This window comes from Nannobrachium achirus (genome assembly GCF_963921795.1).
Source record: "Nannobrachium achirus genome assembly, chromosome: 11".
Lineage (NCBI taxonomy): Eukaryota > Metazoa > Chordata > Actinopteri > Myctophiformes > Myctophidae > Nannobrachium > Nannobrachium achirus.
The window spans coordinates 22268379-22290978 of record NC_137820.1 but is presented as its reverse complement, the minus strand read 5'-3'; the positions used below and the strand labels follow the sequence as shown (position 1 = coordinate 22290978).

The 22600-nt window shown below is 40.4% G+C and overlaps 2 protein-coding genes across 2 annotated transcripts; both read right to left on the bottom strand.

The window, feature by feature from the left end:
* Positions 1-3995: 3995 nt before the first annotated feature.
* LOC308294222 (kelch-like protein 23) lies at positions 3996-8009 on the bottom strand (the record flags this gene model as incomplete). The annotated part of the gene is given in 9 exon segments (XM_080736949.1): positions 3996-4178; positions 4344-4501; positions 5507-5661; positions 5812-5839; positions 5842-5902; positions 5904-6357; positions 6520-6704; positions 6831-7019; positions 7785-8009. Coding segments are annotated over 9 exon segments (1638 nt in total).
* Positions 8010-9350: 1341 nt separating this feature from the next.
* Positions 9351-22191, bottom strand: chkb (choline kinase beta). The gene is made up of 11 exons (XM_080737695.1): positions 21693-22191; positions 20364-20472; positions 19957-20070; positions 19388-19521; positions 18298-18402; positions 16344-16402; positions 14875-14962; positions 14147-14255; positions 13056-13162; positions 12251-12332; positions 9351-11442 (listed from the first exon to the last, which is right to left on the bottom strand). Exons 1-11 carry the CDS (start codon positions 22037-22039, stop codon positions 11386-11388), a joined length of 1311 nt encoding a protein of 436 aa, XP_080593821.1. The 5' UTR covers positions 22040-22191; the 3' UTR covers positions 9351-11385.
* Positions 22192-22600: the final 409 nt, after the last annotated feature.

The window sequence follows — 22600 nt, the reverse complement described above, 5'->3', positions numbered from 1 at the left end:
TTATCAATTTACAGTTACGACAGTCGACAGTATCGTCTCTTGCTTGATTATTACTACTGCAGCAGAATCGGCTAATAATACATTTCTTTGAATCAGTGAGTTGATCTGTTGCATCGAGTAGCCTCGGCTATGAAGGGCTATGTCGTTTCAACTAGCAAACTAATGTTAACCATTAGCCTGATTGAGCTCAAAACACACACACACACAAGCACTCACGCACACACACAGCCTCCTCTCCCCCTCAATCTTACTTGTCTTAATCCAAAATGTTTTGAAAATGTGTTATTTCTGGCGAGCAGTGAGACCATGTGATGTAGTACAAAATGTCATTTTCCAGAGTCATTATCAACCTCTGCTCATCTCTTCCACTTGCAGAGATAAATGGTATTCAAGGATACTTAATGTTGCCTGGCAACTTGTCAGTCACAACAGAAAATGTTGAGCTTGCCCAGCGTTGCCAAGGTTGTTAGGATGCATCGATCAGTGAGTTTAGGTTTCGGAACCCTGCATTGACCGGGTTGTGTGGGTGAAATAGGCTCTCTCCTTAGTCTCCTCCCTCCCTCTCTCTCGCTGATCAAGCTCCGGTCTGACATCACACTCAACCTCCCTATCTCCCTCTCGGTCTCTCTCTCACTGTTCAAGTTCTGTCCTGAAGTCAAAAGACAACACAAACTGTTGCCTAACAATGATGATCTCTTGTATAGTATTGTATGTATTTATACTGTATGTCTTGATTAATTGAATATGCAGGACCACAATGGAAAAAAGCCCCCAGGGTGTTTTAGCATTATTGTACGACTGTACCTCTGTACCTTTTTGAAACTGAAGCAATGTTAACATCCAGAGAGAGAATGGGCACTGAATGGGCAATAACAATATTGATATGGTCCATACCACTATACCACAGTAACAGTTTAATGGCCATGGACAAAAAGAGAGATGCTGTTAAAATCTCAAATACAAATTATGTAGCATACGACAGTGCAGGCCATAGCCAACTGAATTGGTGGAATTGTTGTTTTATGTCAGCCTTGCATTGTTCTGTTTCATTGCTGTATTGTATTACTGGAGGGGGTTGGACTGTACTATTTGCCTCCGATGGTTTTCCATAACATGCCCTGCTGATATAGGATTTCAAGGTAAAAAACACACACTATGTAGAGGTTTTACATTTAGAATATCTCACAGTACTTTGGTCTTCTTTAAATTCCACAAATGAGTGTTTGCAGATCATACACAAATCTCTGTTAGGGCCAGGAGGACAAGGTAAGCTTGGATTTCTTTTTCCATGTCATATGACGGGGACAGTAGCCAAGTGGGACAAAGGTTAACCACCAGATATAGCGGTGCAGTGCACCGGTTAAGCATGTGCTCAAGCCCAGGATGGGCATGAAAATATAAACAGAGAGTACAGGCCACATTTCAAAGGGAGCTACACTTGCTTTACTTGATAAAGCAAGTGGAGCAAAATGAGATTCGATTAAACAGATACATTATGGGTAACCATGAGTTAGAGACTCTAACTATATTCTCAAAAAAGAACCCTGGTAAATGATTTTTAGGTTTGTATGCCTTTGCTTTGGTCTATATCTGGCCCATGACACATTACAGATTACACTTCATTCAACAAATCATGTCATGTCATGTCATGTCATGTCATGTCATGTCATGTCATGTCATGTCATTTCATTCTTATTCAAAGCTGTGTTACTGTTAACACACGTATGTGGTATTAAGCAGCTTTAAATGCACCACAGCCAACAACCAGACAATCTATCTTCAGATGCATGCAGAAGAGTCTAAAGTCCTCTTACCTTTTTTGAATCAGATGCACAATAATCAGCTTAGGAAGGTTGCTGTGACATTGGTTTCTGTCACAGTGGCAGTGAAATTCCTCTGGACCCAGTCTTGTATGCTCTGTGTGACTCCAGTGTCCTTGAGTTGCTTTACTCAGGTACTGAGATCAGAGTTGTCCCCTCCTCTGTTCTCTAACCCTCCGCCTCTCTCTCTCTCTCTCACACACACACACACACACACACACACACACACACACACACACACACACACACACACACACACACACACACACACACACACACACACACACACACACACACACACACACACACACACACACACACACACACACACACACACACACACACCTCAGAGAAAGCTTCTGTTTGTAACCAGACACCATAGTTAGATGGTAACCTCATATGCCTACACAGTGTTCTACAGTACAAAATCACTTCTGCTAATAAAAAGTCAGAAGACAAAATGCAATGACAAACTTGGCAGTGATGAGCTGTCATTCTCTGGATAAGGGCAATTTAGTGTGGTTCTCCACTTTGTTCCATCTTTCTAACCCCCCCTGGATAAACTTTGTTTTGCCGAACTACTCCTCCCACAGTTTTGGTGCCACTCACTTGGGCCATATGTCAAATCGACCGGCTTCATCGGCAAGCGACCTACAGTATGTCGCACCGCCGATCTGACTGATATGCCCATATATGGAGATCTCTCTATCTGTCAGTCCTTGTCCCTTTTATGCCATGGAGATCTCAGTATCTGTCATTCCTTGTCCCCTTTATGTCCATATATGGAGATCCCTGATGTCAGCAGTATATGCCCATATATGGGCATGCCCCTTTTGTGCCCATATGGAGCTGACTGATTTGTTTGCTAATGCCATGACAACAAATTGAGGTTAGACAACACTCCTTATATGGTTATGGCTGAGTCATGGTGATGAGCATGACGTCAGACTCAAGAGGTTCACCTGTGACATGAGCGTGATGTTAGGGGCCGGAATATAGGATACTTTGTCGTAATGCCACACTGCTGACCTAAAATAACAGATTTTCAACAAAAAAAACTTTACATGTCCTTTTGAAAATCTGTTATTTCTAGCGAGCAGTGAGACCAATTTTGAAGAACATATATTAGGTTTAGAAAAGAAAAAACAGCGCCCTCTGCTTTTTTTTCCCCTTTGAATTTGGGAACAAAGACAAAATGAAATAGGAATAAACGCCTCATCAGCAATTATGCATTGTTTATCTCAACTATGTATGTAACATATCTTGACACTCCAATAAATACTAATTCAGATTGTGTCGACCTGAGGTAGGTTTAGCTGTCACACCATGTCATTATTTGTACTGCATCTTGAGTGCCAAAAATGTGTAAAATATAAACAAGGCATTATAATGTAGTGGCCTTGACTCACAAAAGGTCACACACAATATCCAGATCAATGAAATCATCCACTGCGTTCAAGATGAAATGCTGGGGCAGCACTGGCCTAGCAATACAGGGACATACTACATAGGCACTAATGCAGCCTGACCTGAGTGTACCACAGGTTCGATTCCCAATCATGACAATCTTTACTGCACGTCACTCCCTGTCTCTCTCCCTGTTTCCTGTCTGTCTACTAGTCGGGGAGCCACAGGCCCAAAAGCTCAAAGAAAAGGGTTGAACCTGTGACGGCATGACACACTTTTTATTTTTGTTTTTTCTATTCATTTTCTCATTAAGGTACACAGAATGAGAGGCCCTCTCTGCCGGAAATATTGCGAAAAAAAGTTAAGGCCATTTGTATATTCACTGTCCCATCGACTTCACTATAAAGGAAAAGAAAAATATATAAAAAAAAGAAAATCTGCTTTAAGTAGCATGTGAGGGGCCAAACAAGAGGTTCTTTAGGATTCTGAATCCATTGCAAGCATTTGTTTTGCATGAAAAACATTACTTGGGCTAAAAACTGCGCCACAAAACCTTTATGGGGTGTGAGGGGACTTTTATTTAATTGGCTAAACCAAAATTCCTCTCTCTCACATGTACCAGTGCCTAAGTTTGCCTACCTCTGCTGTATACTATAAATAAAGGCAGAAAAGCCCCAAACATATCTTAGAAAGCTGGAATACAGATTGTGTATTCTCGTCAATCACAAAATGCATGGGGAGGAGAAACAGCAACAAACAAGTATTGTATCAAAAGTGTAGGTGAAAGACGGCCTCATAGCGGGTGGATATAGGAAGAGGAGGAAGGGTGCTCAGGGAGAGGGTCTGGAGGTTCAGCCTTACAATGCTGTTGTACTCTATGGCTGGCATGAACAGCTGCTCTCCTAAAACTGTGCCCTGGCCTGCAAAGGCAATCTTCTGAGTCCCATCCACCTGAGGGAAGAGAGAAGGGTCGAGCGTTAGTTACGCATGTATCAATGAATGATGGAAGGACCTGTAATAAATACTTAAGAGATAAACATTAACAGAGTCTTCTTGCCAATTTTTATGAGGTTTAGTGATGTTTTATTTATACAAAGTCTCTCTTCTTGCTCTTACCCGACCCCACTTTTGAGACAGAACACAGAACGATGTCACCACATTCTCAGAGTTGTTTCCTCCAATCACACACAGCCTGTCAGTGGCACCCAGGAAGTAGAGGGTGGGGAGGTCTGCTTCAGCTCTGGTCAGTGTGGGGAGCAGCTCAGACCATGAGTCTAGAGGCGTCACAAGGGATAGGAAAGTGGGACTGAGTTACCAGGGCCCAAGGTGTTGGAGGGGCCTTAATTATTTTATACTTTAGCTATTGAAAAATAGATCTGCTATTTTTGAAAAGTCGTGAAAATGTGTGCAAATCTTTGAATATATGTATTTTTAAGCGAACATTTGTACCTCAAATTTTGCTTCTGGGGGGTCCCTGGAACTAAATATTTTTAGATGGGGGTCCGTGGCCAAATACATACCATTTTGGGGGTCCTGCACATGAAAAGGTTTGAGCTCCACTGACATCGAAACATAGGTTTTTCAAAAAAAACCTTAGAAGGATTTGAAATATTCAAAGGTTTTTATGATTTTTCAAAAATAGCAGATCTACAAGCTCGCAGCGCGGCACTCGGTGCCGCGCTGTGAGCTTGTATATCTGCTATTTTTCAATAGTTAAAGCACAGGGGCCCCACAGTGAATCCTTGTACCCAGGGCCCAGAATTTGGTGCGACACCCCTGCATGAGTCTAGAGGAGAACAACAAGGGACTCCTATTTATGTAACATCCTGTGAAAAGGTGACACAGCACCATACAATGAACCGCTGAATAGGCTACATTTTCATCGTCAGAACACAGCTGATTCGATACCTTGCTATTATTTGCCTTGTCAGTATTAATCATGTAACTAAAATGCACTCAGTAGAGCAGACCTTTCTATTAATACTCTTTAATAATCTTTTAACTGCACAATGATGAACACGCACAATTGTACACACCTTACTTGTAATGTGATTTGACAATAAAGATTCATTCTATTCTCTGACATGGAGGTAGCGTCACTTTTGGGAAAAAGCGAAGTGGTTGTTTAAGGCCTTAATTGTCAAATTTAACACTGATTACAACATTTTGATAATTGAATAATGACATGAGTCAAAGCAAATTAAGACAAACCTGGCTCAGGCCACTGTGGGCTGATAATAATCTTTCTCTGTTGGGGTAGAGCTGCTGTTGGGCTTTACCTTGTGTGGTGTCATACTGCAGAACCAGTTTCTCCCCTGTCCTCTGGATGTTTCCCAGCACATAGAGGCAGTGCCCAAGGCTAGTGGCCAGTGGCACATCATGGGACAGCGACATGGTGAACTGGAAGTCAGTGAGTGGTAGGGAGGAGACAAGCCTATAGGGCAGAGTTCACAATCACAACACACATCACACAACTAAAAGAAATGTAATCTTGAAAGCACATTTCATTGCAAAAGAATGGCCCAATCTACTGGGACAGAACAAATGGACTGGCAGTGTTACAATCGACAGAGAGGACTCAAACCTCCATGCGTCTTCCCAGGGGTCGTAACATTAACAGCAGTGTAGAGGGATGTGCTAGAGTCAGGAGTCACCAGGGAATCCAAGTACCAGCCAATCAATGTAAGAGAATTTGGAAAGACAGAACGACAACCAGCAGCTTTTTTCGTGCACAATGCCAAAATGCCAGATGTCCGTTTCAGAGGAGACTTGGCTCACCTTGATCAGAGGAGCTGTGGAGACCCAGGTATGAGTGATGGGGTTATACCTGAAGCAAGCCATTTTGAACTCCCAGCCCCTTTTCATGCGATGTCTGTAACCGCCCATGATGTACAGATAGTTATACAGGACTACTGTAGTGAAACACCACTTGTCAGCCTTGAAAGGGAGCTGTTCAATGGAGCGCCAATATCCATCACCGTCTGACGCCTCAAATATGAAGATGTGTCGCGCAGCTTCCGTTTCTGGGTCATTCCAAGTGGTTAAGTTCTCCTTCCTGAGACTGCAGAGACGCCGATCTCCCTGTGTCCTCAGATTAATTACTTCCTCTCGCTCCTCCTCATTCAAACACCTGAGGAAACCATATTAACCAGTCGCAGAGCCTCAGAAAACAGTAACCCAGTAACAAATTCTCAACATTGAATATGGTGTGCTGTTAAAGGTAAAAGTAACATGGCCATGTAATCAAAATACTAGGTGAGGATAGCAATGCTGCATCAAACCAAATCTGTACCTGATGAGTTGGTGCAACTCTAGCAGGTTTTTGCTCAAATAGATAAATACACTCATCTTCAGCTCATTACAGCATATCTCCTGAGCCAGAGACAGGTAGGACAAACAGTTGTCGGGGCTGAGTTCTTCTGCCAAGGCTGATAGACACTTTGAGAGGAAGCCCTCAGCCAGGAGGTAACTGGCCACCTGCATCAGAAAGAGAGCGAGACAGAAAGAGAGGGAAATTGGGGTGGATTTGTGGGTACGTATGTTGAGTGTGTGTCGTCTTAACACTGGCTTTGCAGAGAAAGCGGTACAATTCAATCAACCCGCCTGGATGTGTTCACCAAGCTCCTCTTGGGAAACCTGGAATTGGCCGCAGAAGGAGAACTCTAAGAGATGATAGAAGACAGAGGAAGGCACGTAGTCCAGGCTGATGAGGCTGTCGGAGGTCTCTCTCATCCTGGACTGGGACAGGCCTCTGAAGTATTCGCTGCACTCCGAGAGCCTTCGGATATCCACCTTAGAAATGGAGTGTAGATTAGAACCATTATGAAGCAATGCTGATCTAATTCAACTATGCCCACTGAATACAACACATTTACTTTAATGCTGAAATGTTCTCATCTAACAGCCAGTAATCTTTCCCTGGGATGCTGTGCATAAGAAACCAAACAACTACCACTTGACCAAAGGGGAATCACACCTAGTCAATTGAGCAATATAAACTAAGTATAAACTTGGACATAAATGCAGTAGTCGGGCTTATGAGATAAGATATTGTATGTGATTTTGGATATCATAATATTATAAAATGGCACAAGTGTTAACTGCATTGCTGTAAAGCGATGTAATTTTCTCACCTGACTGTTTCAGCTGTTCAAATATTTACCCACTTAGCTATTATAAAGGCATTACTGATATTCATTAAAAATCTCATTGCGTAAATATTTTGTGAAAGCACCAATAGTCATCCCCACACACAGACTGTATACAATATTCCCCACAGTATCAACATGGAGGTATTTTGGTCAAATGAATAATTGATTTTGTCCATTATCAGCCAGCAAAACAAGATCCGGATAAGCCCCCAATTTAACTACCTGGATTGGAACCCTGGGCCAGGCACCGTGGCTCAACAGGGTTCTAACCCAGGAAGTTACACTGATGCCATGACCTGTACCGGGTAGCCCTGCCTGAAACCCAGAAGTTTAATATTCCCACGGCCAGGTGGGATTCCTCTTGGTCTGAGCGGTATTTCTGTTGAATCCAAGTAGTTATACTTACATTAAATGCATGTGTGCTAGTTTGAATTGTGACCATGATTCCATGTCCGTCTCCATGGCCATAAGTGCGGAGTGCCTTGCTGGTTTCCCATTCCTCTGATTCAGTTTTGTGCGCTCCTTTACCCCTCACGCCTGGTGATGCCGTCCACCGAATGGCTGCTAGAAAAGCTCCATGAATTCTCTTAAGAACATACTTCAACCATGAGTTGATCCACAATAACAGCATTATTAGATATCGTCTGAGTGGATCCATACCACTGAGCAGCAAATGTCACTAAATTGGCCTCATTTACATTCGCTTACATACTGAATACACATTCAGATGCATGAATTAATAGCCATGATTCAATTTACCCACATATTTGCCCAACAGTGTACAATGTGTAGTAATAAATCCAGGCCAGAGCTTATATTCCCAATTATCAAAACCTTTCAAGCTCTAAATTCAAGATTGCTTCTGTAGCATCTGTTCGACGTATCTTAAAATTAAGTATCGACATAAAGTATGCCTCTTAATTCTGAACTACCCCAGGGATGGACAATTGTAACTGTACAGCCTACACATCTGCTGGTCTTCTCCTTACTGTCTCATTCCTCGATCAAGTGCTGTTGATATTTAACTAAACAAGGGAATAAAACAGCTGTGTCTAAGTACCAATGGAAAATACCAAGCATACAACATAAAAAGAATGTACAACAGCTCAATTAAACGCTAATTAAGTTTGAATTAAAGTTTAAGCATTTGAACCTAAACAACAAATAAGTCGTAGTTTGTTCGGATGTGAAGCCCCTCTGCTCTGAAGATAGCCAACAGTGTGCTCACGTGGAACTCTGTGCAGCATAGTTCTTTGGGACGGACGGGTCTATTCCTGGATCGGGGTGAAGAGGCAAAGAAACATTACACCATTTACTCTGCTTTAAGTCACGTCATGATGAGCTCACGTTACTGTCCTGACATAAACGTGAAGCAGAAGAGCATTACATAACATGATTATGGTAGGGCTGTCACAATTATGACATAATCCCCTAATCGTGATTATTTGACATTATCGCAATTATTTTGTCATAATCGTCATAATCATGAATGTTGAAAAATGTCAGAAATAGTGGAAATAGCAGATCTACAAGCTCACGTGAGCTTGTAGATCGGCTATTTCCACAATCAATGTTATTTTTTAAGTAGTAAGTTGTCAAATATGTCAGTAATGTATTTGTGTGTTTAGGTTATATATCATATCTGCCATGTACAACTTCAAAGCCTAAAAGCCAATGACAAATGACAAAAACACAATTAAATCGTTAATCACCAATTATTTGAATGACAATTAATCGTCATGTAAAATGTCATATCGTGACAGCCCTAGATTATGGTTAATCTAACCACTTTCAACCTGATGTGCCTATTTTGGGCATGTCATAATAAGCTATAAATTTCCAAAAAGGAAAAAAAGCTCACAAATCATTGCATGTTTTACCCTTTTAAATGTTTTGCTTATCGGTTGAAGAGGTGGGTAATATCCATCTATTCACTTACATCTGAAAGCATTTGAGTAATCTTTGGTTATAGGTACAAACCATGTATGTTTATTAAATTAAAGTACAGTATAGTTAGTTCTACAAAATGATACAACAACAAAAAAAGCATGGCAAAAACTGAAACGACAAAACAAAACAGAATGCAACAACAGAAGTGTTAAATTGTTAGAGCAAAGGGATGTTATGTTAGGCACTGTTCAGCATGTTTCTTAATATTGCATCCGGGCCAGGGTGATGATGAGTAAACCGATGCAAATACACTTATAAAACTGGGAACATCAAGACATTGCTGCTTTGCAATACATTTTCTTTCGCCCTCATTATCTTCTTTGGATCTAATCCTCCATACATGCAGTTGAGATTTATTTGCATCATGCTCGATCTACACACAGCTGTTGAATATTTCCGTGGTAACATGTTAATTTCTTTATTTAAGATTTGCCTTTTTAAGTGAAAACAGACAGGAAAGAGGGAGAGGCAGGAAACGACACGCAGCAAAGGTCGTCAGGACCTAGGACCGCTGCGCCAGCAGCCTGGTCAAACATGTTCATTTCTAATGCTCACATAAACACAGTTCAAGTCCTTGGTCTGAAATGAAAGAACTTACAGTAAAAGGACGGACAACACGGGTATTCTTGCATGTTTACCCCATCGACTGCAAGTTCTGTAGGCTATATTGTTAATTACTGCCAGCATTTTTCAATGCACACCACAGTTTTTTTTATATATTTGTATTGAAAGCTTGTAAATCTTAAATGCTAGCATGAAGTAATGTATATTTGACTTTTGTTTGTAAATCTACACTTTCAACTGCATTAAAACAAAGCATTTAAACCTAAAAAACAAAAACAAATCTACAGCAATGCCCAATACAGTATGTGTGGTCAATGGGCCAAACATGCAAAAACAACAATATTGTCTTTTAAATGCTCTCACCTCTCATTAAAGGCAGGGCAACAGATATTCAAATATTGTGGAAAAAACAGTAGTAGTTATAATTGTATTGTTATAAACACTAAATGTTTTGAAAATGCTGTCAGAAAGGTGTTTGAACAGCTAAATCTGCCCCAACCCCAAACGTGCGGTTGAGCAGTTTTGTAATGGTAAACTCACTAAACAAATATAAGGATAATTATATCATCAATATACATTAAATTTAACATACCTAATACAGTATACTGTACATCTAGGAGTTTCCTCTAACTGTGATATCATCATCGTTTCCTTCTTCTGCTACCTGTAGGTCACCTTTTCAAAACGTCTCATTTTAAGTCATTTACATACAATTAAATGAAGACACTGATATTGTTGTTTAGATGTAGACTAGTTAGTATTTAAATATCAGAGATTGACGCCTCATCTGTTGCCCTACCATTAAATTATCAAAATGAGAGAGAAATTAAACACTGGATGAAACGTAACACACAACACAAAATGAAACCAGTGGATTCAAATACAATATGGAAAAGTACAGTGCAGTACAGTACGGTCTGTTAACAAAACTCATATCTAGCAGTTGTGAGAAGAGCCATTTACAGTTTTGATAGTTACAGAGTGTGCAATAGATGTTTTTGAAGTTCAAAAACTAAATACAAAGAACACCGAGGTTCTTTGGACCCTCAAGAAAAAGAAAACACAACACAGAAAAGTGTTAGATAAAAATGGCTTGGAATAACAAATAGTCTGTCCCCCCCGCAAGCCATTTGTAAACAATAGATCAAATAAAATAGGCGGTGATTGTTCTCACTGCATTTCACTATTTGGGGACTACCGTAAGTGCATTACATTGGACTAACAATACAGAGTTGTCCTTGTGCATGACATTCAGGAATAGATTTCCTTCATTCCAACAGTCTGCCTTTCATTCACTATTAATTGTCAAGAGCAGGGGTGCATTGTATTGGATACGTCAACGATTTTTGAAAGATGTCTTAGATAATATTTCTAAAAGCTTCACATTTAGTGGAAGAATTTTCACTTACTAAGTGAGAGATGTTCTACTGGAAGGTTCATATGGAAAGATGAAAAGAAAATGCCAGTACATTCAGATGAATAAGAGGTGGAATTTAGCTATAGAGCTTCTTTAGTCTGAAGTAGTCATCAAACCGGCGCTGGGCGTAGTCCTGAAACACAAGCACCACATTTTAGCTGACAAGAACGCATATAGGTTAAAACGACAATATATCTATAACTGTTATTGCTACAACTATACAAGTAATTAGGGTTTGATTGATATGCTTTAAGACCAATAAATATAGGCAATATGGTGTGCCCATATTTATGATCGGTTGCTGAATACTGATCTCTGCCTATAGTCTGTGAGCCAGGACCCGAAATATGGGGTCATCGGTATCATCTGGAGGGATTCATTCTCATTCTCATAGGGATTTTTGGGTAGATATACACCTCAAGTGTATGTGATAGCCTTGCATCTGTGGTAGCTTTCTGTGTGTTATCACTCCTTTTATAACCAGATGCGAAAAAACTGTTTTCAAAATCTGAATGAATCATTCAGGATACTTCAAACAGATGGTTCTCTCTTATTATTGATCCTCTCTCTTTGATAAATGGTTGGGATAAAGCTCAGAATATATATTGTTCAGTAAGGTTGTTAGAATTAACATCTATAGAATCGTTTTCTATTACAGGCAGTGACAACATAGTGACTATATAATACCTCAGTCATATCTCTCATATAGTAATAGAGAAGCATGAAAGCCTAGTTTATTTTCACACAGTCCAATGTGATGTTGCTCCTGAAATAGGAAGATCAACAACAAACTTTAGAGGGCTATTAATCTATTATGTAATGCTCATCGTCCAAATCAATACACAGAAAGGATACATTTCCACGCCTCTAGTCTCAACAGTTGATATTGTTTTATCATCAAGGAGATGTCAGCTAAAGAGAACTAAAATGTTCCTGCTTACCATGTATCCGAACTCAATCTTCGATATCCTGGCCTGAATGATGGACCACAGGCCCCAGAGAAAGTGCGATGCTAATGCATACCTACAAATCAGACAAAAGGAGAATCACATCATCTTTCTGCAGTCCATCCAAGACTAACCATCGCCACAACAGTATCTTCCCATTATCTATTTTTCCATCCAGCCAGTTCTCCCAAGACCCGAGCCACAAATCTCTTGACTTTGACTGGTCATCACACACCACAACTGTATTCATAGGTTGCTATTAATTACCTGGATCACTTGAGGCGTTGCACACCACTTTATAGCCTCTGGATTAAATGTATGACTTAATTTTAGAATAATAATAATATCTTCATATAACTGATCCTCACTACTACTCATGATAAAATGGCACCATTTCTGTGTACCCATGGAGAACTGTTCAGAATCCCGCCTACCAGTGACATCATTGATTGGGAATCCAAGCTTAGAGAAACTGCAGGCTTTCTATTCCTGGAAAAGCCATTGTTCTCGTGTTAATAAAAATCTAATTACATTTTTTGAAATGTTTGAAAAAAAAAAAATGAAAAAAAAAAAAGAATCTAACTAACGATGATGTCACTGGTAGGTAGGTGTCTGATCTGTCCACAGCCCTCCTTACATTTTTTAGCATGTGAAGATGGGTTGAAAATGGTTGAAGTCTTTAATTACCGTAATAAGAAATATTTTCAAGTTTGTTCTCTTATTCCTGATCATTGTGATGATTTATCCTACTCTAGTTAACAGAGTGATCAGCAAGAAGAGGGATGTTAACATCTCCTACCTATTAGCTTCAATTAACATCTGCTCCTCGATGCGTGTCTGGTCCTCCTGTGTGGCATTATCAGGGTATCCCCCCTGCTCCGCCAAATAACCACGAATGAAATGAAGCTGCAACACAGAGCAAAACAATTTTCTGGAAAATACGTTTTTTATATTTGTTTATGGTTGCATTTTGTATTGCAGTCTAATTTGGCAACTTTATGTGCAACCACTGGAATGAAGAGAAATTATTCTGATTCCTATTTTATGTGAACAGAAATTGTAAGAGAGTCCACCTTGGCTGTTCCACTTACTCTCAATGCTAGGGTGGACAACTATACTAATGTGTCAATTATACGAATATATATCACTCATATAAATATCTCATCTCATGTCACAGGACAATGCTATGCTGCAAAACCACCAAGTAGATGTACAAACATACTATTCTAACATCTCCTGAATATTTTGCTGAGCATTGACTCCCAGTAGGCCTATGCACCAATTGAAACAGTTGACATTTTTAGCCACTAGATGGCATTGTGTGGACAGAAAAACACTCCCTAAAATAGAGGGTATGCATCATATGCCACTCATCTAGACTGAGTGGCAAAACATAAAGCAGCATGAAGCATTGGGTTTGGAAGCACTCGTTGGGAAACTCCTCTTGACTCCTCCTCCCTACTACTGACTCCTCATGTCTCATACTGACTCTGTTTTTTGCCACTCAGTAGGCGTCCCTGCATAACTTCCAGGTACGATGATGTCATGCGCATACCCTCTAGTTTAGTCTATACTGTCTATAGGTAAGAAACCAAGCTGTCTAATACAGTCACTTTCTGCATGTGACAGAAAGTGTATGTATGAACCATGGGGTTATATACATAAATACAATTTAACAACAGAAAGAAAATAGAAGAATGGAATTATGTGAATCCTACACAGCATTTCCTCGAAAGCCTAATTTATGCTTCAGCAATTCAAAAACACTGTTGCAACTGGCTGACACTTTTTCCAGCAGAAATTACAAAATTTCTGTGGACCAAACCATGTATTAGCCTGAATACAGAAGGATTTTGCTCTCTGTTTTGAGTGGGAGGTGCTTAGACTAACCTGCTGGTCTCTGGTTGGATAGTTCTCTTGCGTGGCCTTGTAGAAAGGCCACTGGTTGTATGTGTAGTCATACATCCACTCACAGAAGTGGTTCCCAAAGTCGAAGCCCCTACAGGAAAGAACACCCCAGTTGTCACAATCAGTAATGGCACCAGAACCAAACACAGTAGAAAAAAGTGGAATCTTATACACCACTAAGATGCCCATGTACCTGACAAAATGTCAAGGATGTCCACAATTACAACACCAGAGGCAGCTCCACAGATCACGTTCAACCCAGATTCGACTTAAACAAAGGGTCAAATTCGTTCTCCTGCTATGCCGCTAAAATGTGGAACGCCCTACCGAAGGCCTTAAAGGTGTGTAAATCTTTTCTCTGCATAGTGCGGTGTTTTATCTGTCTGTCAATCAACGTTATGAGTAAAAAAAAAGGATCTCAATTTAAATAGGTCATGTGCTTACTTGAGCTTATCCTTTTAGTTGACCTCGTACCAGTGAACTGTACTGTCATGAAACTGTACCTTTTTCTACGCAAACTTCTAATAAATTCTTCAATCAATCAATCATTTTTTAGAGACAGACAGTATATATATATATATGAGGCAGTTCATAACATTTCTTGACAAAGAGAAGGCAAAATATTTTACTGGATTTTTAAATATGTAACCAAACCTGGTTCCCCGGATTCCCAACTCAAAATTATACAAGTAGACCACACATCACATCACCTGTAGTTGTAACTGCTGTACTCAAAGTCTATGAGCATGAGTCTCTCTGTTGAGGCAGGATCTTGGTCTTCTAGAAGCAGGATATTGCCTGTGGAAGCAAATAAAATAGAATAAGTGAAAATAAAATATTCACACAAGCAGCCTGTTGCATCAGCTGTGTACAAGATCTCTCTTCAGTTAGGGAGCCTAAAGCCACAATAAATTATAGGTTGAAAGTTAGTTTGATAATAAAGCTGTGTCTTTATTTAGTTGCACCACATACTTGTAAGATCTTAGCTACACAGTTACAATGGTGTCCACATTAACTAAAATATTGTTACAGAAAATGAGGGTTTCACTTTCTGCCAATTAGTTAAAGCTATCTTTATTTAATTATTTATGTGTTGTCACATTACATGAACATAATGTAAACAGTCGGACTGATCAATCTAGGACAAGGTTGTTGCCTATCATAGTTTCCGCAAATCATTTATTTAATATTTCATTACTAATGAAATGATAACGCTATTCAGGTCAGGGTTACATTCTGGTGAGCACTCTTCATCATCATTGTAATTTACCACTCTTGGAGAATAAAGTACTCGTTGTGTTGGTAATCATTGTGTGAAAAAAGAAGGTCTTGTGGTGGAAAACTGTCTCTGACTGCAGGTTAGTAATCCTCAGTAATTCTCATGGAAAATGAAAGCAGGAGTATAAATCTATGTCATCAAACAAGGGGCTGGCGCAAAACAGTTGCTGATCCTCACCCTCCAAGACGTCCAAGTCATCCAAACGACATTCAGAATTTTATGGACTTCCCACCTACTACGGTCTAAGTGTAAATTTAAGTTGTTACCTATGCCTATGTTGCAAATGTATTTCGGGTGGTGCAACCCTTAAACCATTAGTAGTGTGTAGATTCCGTCCTAAATTAGAAATTGAGATCAAACTAGGCTACATTTGAACACTAGTGCACCTTTTTTAGTAATAAATCAGCCAGAAGTTGGTGAAAAAAATGGTGCCATGGCATTGGTCCGAAGGTTCATTAGTCTGAATTTGTTAAGAATACTATGCCTAACTCTAACCCTAACCCTAACCTCAGTAACCCTAACTAAATTCGGATTAATGAACCTTCGGACTAATGAACCTTCGGACTTATGGTCAGTCCCCGAAAAACATAACATAACATAAATTATAAAAATATTAAAAGCAAGGCAATTCTTTTTTTTTAATCAATATGAGGCATCAAAGTCTTAAAGTATTGACATGTTGCACATGCTTGAGCAGTCCTCGTGAGATAGCTTGGACTCAAAGCAAGTCAAATGTGACTGATTGATTCCTTTCTTGCCCGAGCCTGAATATGCTCTGCACATGCACAGGAAACTCAGTTCTAAGAAATGTGGCAGTGACGCCAAGAGGGCGGATCAACCAGCCCAAATTAGCAGCGTGAGGATGAGCAAAGCGCCTGATAGGACGAGAGAGGCTCTTACCTTCCTGAACATCATTGTGACAGAATACCACTTGGGATGGGGTTGCTGCCAGCAACTCGCTGAGCAAACAGAGGAGTGGGGGTTGTGGGTAGAGAGGGACAAGAGAACAGATAGTGAGTGACAGTGAAACTCAACATTATTATTCGGTATGAAAAAAGGTAAAAAACAAAGTGTACTGTAACTCATATCGAGAGTAAAGAGGTACCCACGATGATACTTTGCCAGTTAGAAATGTGTGTCAGTGGAATCCAAACCCACATCAGGAAATGCCACAACCACGGTGACAGTTAAAGGGAGGTTTTGTCAGTGTCAGCTGAGTGTGCCTGTTTAACCCATTCAAACTAGAGGCAAATGACTTACTTGTATGACAGCTAGTGTTATCAGCGGTATGAGCCAAGTGACATTCTTAGTAAAGCAGCTGCATGTAAATGTGTGGGGGACTGCCCAAGTCTGAAGGTTCATTAGTCCGAATTTAGTTAGGGTTACTGAGGTTAAGGTTAGGGTTAGGGTTAGAGTTAGGCATAGTACTCTTAACAAATTCGGACTAATGAACCCTTGGACCAATGCCATGGCACCAATGTGTGCAGTCAGGTCAAGCACTGTTCGTTAAAAAAAGTAAATCCACAATGCATACTCTATAATTAACCATAAAGCAAAAATACACCTACATTTCCTTCTACAGGTTTTGGCCATAATAATGGAGGTAGATGAGTCAATTCCTGACAGGGGGAGATAAACTTCACTTGAACTAACTGAATCCTGATGTGCAATTCTTCGTACGAAGGTGTTGCACGCAGAACATCTACAAGCATAAGCATACGTTACCATGCTGGCAAGCAGAGAACTTATTACGTTTTTAGATCTATATCTGTGCTAGTAATAGACACTGATAGTATCAGCTCATATTACCAGTATGTCAAATGGCTATACTGTGAAGGTGATAAGCAACTAATATACGTGGAGTAACTAATATACGTGGAGTGGATGTGTTACAACATATGTTGCATCATAGTCTGGGGGCATACAGTACACATGTGTGTATTCCCCTAAATGAGACTCATGCATATTGTAAAGATAAGGGAATTTTATGAAGATATTATCAACCACAATCAAGAACTGTCCGTCTGCTAGTTGGCAAGGTCAGAGTGTTGTTATTATTATATAAACATTCAGGGGTGAAGTCATGGAAGAATTAGGTGAAAGGTTACGCTCTAAACATGTACAATACTATTGTTTACAGTATGTTTTTATATTTTACAGTAATATTGTTTACAATATATTTATGCTATCCAGATACTGTGACTTAACCTCTAGAGTATGGTAATAACATTATATTATTGTACATATTATTATTGTATTATAAAAGGCATTCTATCCTGGTATTCTTATCATATAAATGAACATTATATTAGTGCCTCGTTTTTGTCACATTTGTTTTTTGTCATTATCACATCTCATCCTTATTTTCACTGCTTACTACTTTGTTAATCTTTGTACTTATTTACGTACTTTGTACGTATTTAATTGTCATTCTTATTATTACCTCGTGTTCATAATAAAAATATGAATCTGTGCTTAATTTACTTGCCTGCATCAACAGCAAAATAGCATATCCTTGCATTTTCAACTATACTATATTTTAATTTTTTTGTTCCCAAGGTCCTGTCCGACACTGTCGTATGCCAAGTGCTTGCGTTGTGTTGCTAACCCTGGGGCTGTCACGACCATAATCATTTTAGTTGTCATAAAGATTAACGAGTTAATTGTGTTTTTCACTGAATAACACTGGAACAAACAAATCAAAATGTCATTTCTGTTTGCCTTTCAGGCTTTATAAAACAAAGACTGCACTGCACAGGGTAGATATGACAAATAATATAGAAATATACAAAGAAATGGCTGACAACGACGAGTACCAATAATCAAAATATATTTTTGTAAAATTGTGGCTCACCGGAGTCTTTCCAGCTCTGCAGGCAGGTCCAACTTCATTAGCTTATTGTACTTCTTCACATGTGCTTCTCGCACAAACTTCAGCTTCATCACTTGGTCCATGTATCTGAATGAATGAAATCAGTGGATGAGACACTGCATTAGTCTCCCTCTAAAAGGAAGGAGGTTCCTGGAGGTGGTCATGGTCAAGATTGCATTTGCCTCCTTGCTGGCTCGCAGACTAATTCTTCTTAATTGGAAATCCAAAAAGCCACCCTCTTTCTCACAATGGTTGAAGGAGGTCCTCTCCTTCATACCATTGGAGAAACTCAGGTATAAAGTCAAGGGAGCCAGCAAGAACTTTGTCCTAGCTTGGACCCCTCTTATTGCCTTTGCTGAGGAACATCCCTTTAACTAAGTATCAGAATGTACTGTGCTTATCTACTCTGTCTTTTTGAAGCCACTGTTGTATGAAAGTGGCGGGAGTTGTCCCTGTCCAAAAGTGTAATATCCTGTCCTACTGCTTATGTTTGTTTTTATGTTTTGTTTGTATATTGTCTGTTTTCTGTGGGGGTTTTTTAGAGCCTAGGGGGGGTGGGGTGGGTGGGTGGGTGGAAGGGGTTGTTTGTATGTGACGTTGATGTTGTTGGAAAATTTGAAAATTGAAAAATAAAGTCATAAAAAACAAAAAGATTGTAGCATATCGTCTGTCGGGCCGCAACCTAGTATGTCCATATATCTTTTTTTTTCTTCATAAATTAATGCCCCATTTCATACTTTGTAGTATGACTGCACCGGTTTCATACTTCGAATTACTGTGTCACGCAAGGGTTGCGAAAATAGCCCATCTGCAAGCTCCCAGAGCTGTTTTTGTAGTTTTTTGGGGAAATGTCCATGTAATATGACAAAAAAAATAGGGATGCTAGGTTTTAATATTCTTTTAATATTTAACCAATGAAAAGTATTAACATGAGCTTGTGGTTTATTCAAAACGTAAGGTTTTGAATATACTAGGTTTCCCCCGGACAGTGACAGTGTGTGTGCAGAATTCTAACAATTTATACTGTACATGCAGAGGAAGTGCGTGCATGAGAAAGGTTTTGTGTCCTCACGTATTAATGGTCTCAAACAGCCACTTGGGCTCTTTATTGAAGGGCATCACCATTGTATGGAAGCGTGCCATCTTCTGAGCGATCTCAGCTGAGATGGAGGGGTCTGAGAGTTGCTCAGTGCGCATACGGTTATTCTGTGGGAAGAGATTTAGATAGAAATTCAGGTTTCTACATTTGGATTTGGTTACGGTTACTACAGTTACTGAGAAATGTCCACTGGAAGCTTGTTAGCGATCCAGTGGACAGTGGGTTAGCAATGCTAACAAAACAAATGAGGTCAAATAGCTAGTACTTAGTACTAGCTAGCTAGCTGGTAGATATTTGAAGAACCATGGGACGAGCGATAAACACAAATGTGAAAACATTACGTGAGGGTCAAATACACAACAGAATGCAATCTCTGGAAAGCAAGTTACACACTTCCAAGGTTGTGTGATTATGTACTTTAATTGAACAAGAAAGAAAGAAAACATATGATATGTGTGTGTGTGTGTGTGTGTGTGTGTGTGTGTGTGTGTGTGTGTGTGTGTGTGTGTGTGTGTGTGTGTGTGTGTGTGTGTGTGTGTTACCGGTATGTACTGTTCAAGGCGTCCCTGGGGGAAGATGCCATAGAGCTTGGGCCCTAGAGTACGCTCTGCTAGGATGGCAAACATCACACTCTCCAGCACCAGGGCATCCTCTCCCTAACACACATCATGCACAGACATAGACGGATACTGTTAGGATGGCAGGCTATTGCGGTTACTGAGTTTGTAGAGGGGAGAGGCACAGGGAATATTTATATTACCCTGCTAATACTGACGGCAGACAGGAACTTGGTATGACTTATTCTAGTATGCTACGCCATTTATCTCCTAAGGATGTCAGACAATGGTGGTCTTGTGATTCCCCTGCAGGAATTCTGCTAATGTGCACTTGTAGTTATTAACGTTAGCACAAACACTCACAGATACTGTGGACAAACAAAACAACAAACCTGTAGAATGGCTCCATAAAGTCGGAGTAGGACCCTGCGAGGCTCCTCCCCCACAGCCTGAACGTGGTCGGGCAAACTACACATGTATAGCAGGTTACTCAGTCCACCACTGCAAGACATAACACAAAATAAATAGAATTTCAAGTTTTATTGTTTTTAAGGGGGACAGCAGAATGAGGCCATCTGCACAGAAAAGGGACTGTGTCTAGGAGAAGAAAGCTGCACATTGTTCCAACTGCAGTGGTCCACTACTACAGTACTTCATTTATAAACAACATACTGTATAATAAAATGCGTCAGACTCCAATTGCAATTATGTTTATACTGCAACGAATCTCCCTTGTCACCACATTGCATACATGTCATATTAGCCATGAGTCAGTCTCATGTCTTTAATATAGGCTTGTGTGTGTGTGTGTGTGTGTGTGTGTGTGTGTGTGTGTGTGTGTGTGTGTGTGTGTGTGTGTGTGTGTGTGTGTGTGTGTTCAAGTTTGATCTATCAGGGCCTTCCTTTTCTTTTATTCTTTGACTGGGTATTATGGGGATGTCTGGTAAGTAATGTTTCAGATTTGATATTGCTATACCTCTGGTATTCGTTTTCAAACTAATTTGAATTGCCATTCATTTTTCTCATGTTTTCGTTAGACTTTGACAATGATCTGTCTTTTAATGCCATATCGATATCGATATTTTAACTATTACATTGATAGACTGCTTTTATTGATAAACGTGCATAATGCATATAAATCAGGGGTAGGCAGCACTGGCACAGGGAGGTTGATCCCTGCCTCATAACGTTAGCTGGGGCTGTATGTGGGCACTTCCTCCATCACGGACACACTAGCCACTGGCACAATGGCAGAAGTGTGAGAGTGTGTTAAACTTGGTAAATTAAATGAAGTCAACTAATATACAGCAAATTACATCCTGCACATAATTCTACATTCATTAAAATTCTGAACTTTGACTGGGGAGGGAGTCAGGCCAGGAGATAGTTGGGTTATTGCTATTTGCTAATAATGATCATTATACAACAATGTCATGACATCAAAATATGCCTGAAGTATAAAATCTATGTTGACATGGCACACTGACTATCCATCTACAAAAATAAAAACATGGCACTTCATTTCAAAAAGGTTGCTGACCCCTGATATACATGATGGACATACTGTATTGTATAGGATACACATAATGGACATACTGTATATTATATAGGCTAAATATCTGTCAAAAGTATAAAACAAAGTACAGCTCGAAACCATTACTTCCATTGTGGTCCGTCCATCTGTGTATGTCCCCTCCCCGTCCATCCATACCCCTGATTACCTGACGATGTCGATCTGGAAGTCTGCCTCGGGGAGGCTCTTCCAGGAACCAGACAGAAAGTCTCGGCACCACACGAACGCCTTGGCCTTGGTCTCCCTGTCGACCTCCTCGCTTCGCCCGCCCGGGTAGGACTCTGCCTCGGAGTCATCACTGCCGTGGTCCACCCGGGGACTCGGAGTCCTCAGACGGCTATGATCGCTGGCGGAGGCAAAAAGGCTGTCAGCCGCTGGCGTCTTCATCTTCTTGTGCGCCACTCCAGTGGGTTGTTCTGTTGTAAGAGTAGGAATGTTTTTGGATAAAGCCCCTCCTGTCTCGGCACCCGAAGTGGTGGTGGTGGTGGTCTGCATCGTGAGCTTGGGAAATGACAATTGATGATGGCTGCAGTAAAACCTTGTGTGTATCCGACGACGGGGACTTGCTGACAGGTGATGCTGTTGGTTGGTGAGTCCAGCTAACCGTAATAGCTTGGCAGCACAACAACTGAATGGCCGGAGTCGCATGGAACTTGGAGAGGTAATGACTAACGACTGAAATAGGGTTAATAGGATTCGATGCCGATCACGCTTCCGCGTTTCTGTGATGACCCGTCGTCATTATTAGCGAAATTGGCATAGTTGCCGTCCAATCAACGTTCGCTTCTACGCTCAAGGGAAACAGCCATTGGTTGTCACTAGGACCCGCCTTCTGATTTAGAGTCGCCCATACACTGAAGGATTGTGGGCAATTGAGTCAGTTTTTTACTCTAGCACAGTGGCTGTGGTTCTCAAACCTTCTCATGTCAAGCCAAGGAGGACCCCCAAAATTGACCGTGTGGGCCCCCATTTGAAAAGATATGCCAGGGACCACCATAAGAGAAGATTTTAATTTCAAGCACCCCCAGTTTGACATTAGGCTACCCCCATTTAATG

Excerpts from the sequence above, each read along its gene's own strand:
- chkb (XM_080737695.1), bottom strand. The coding sequence starts at position 22,039 with ATGCAGACCACCACCACCACCACTTCGGGTGCCGAGACAGGAGGGGCT. Across the intron at positions 19,522-19,956 it reads GCCTTGAACAGTACATACCG|AATAACCGTATGCGCACTGA; the intron begins GTAACACACACA and ends CTCTTCCCACAG. Across the intron at positions 13,163-14,146 it reads ATCCAACCAGAGACCAGCAG|CTTCATTTCATTCGTGGTTA; the intron begins GTTAGTCTAAGC and ends TCTGTGTTGCAG.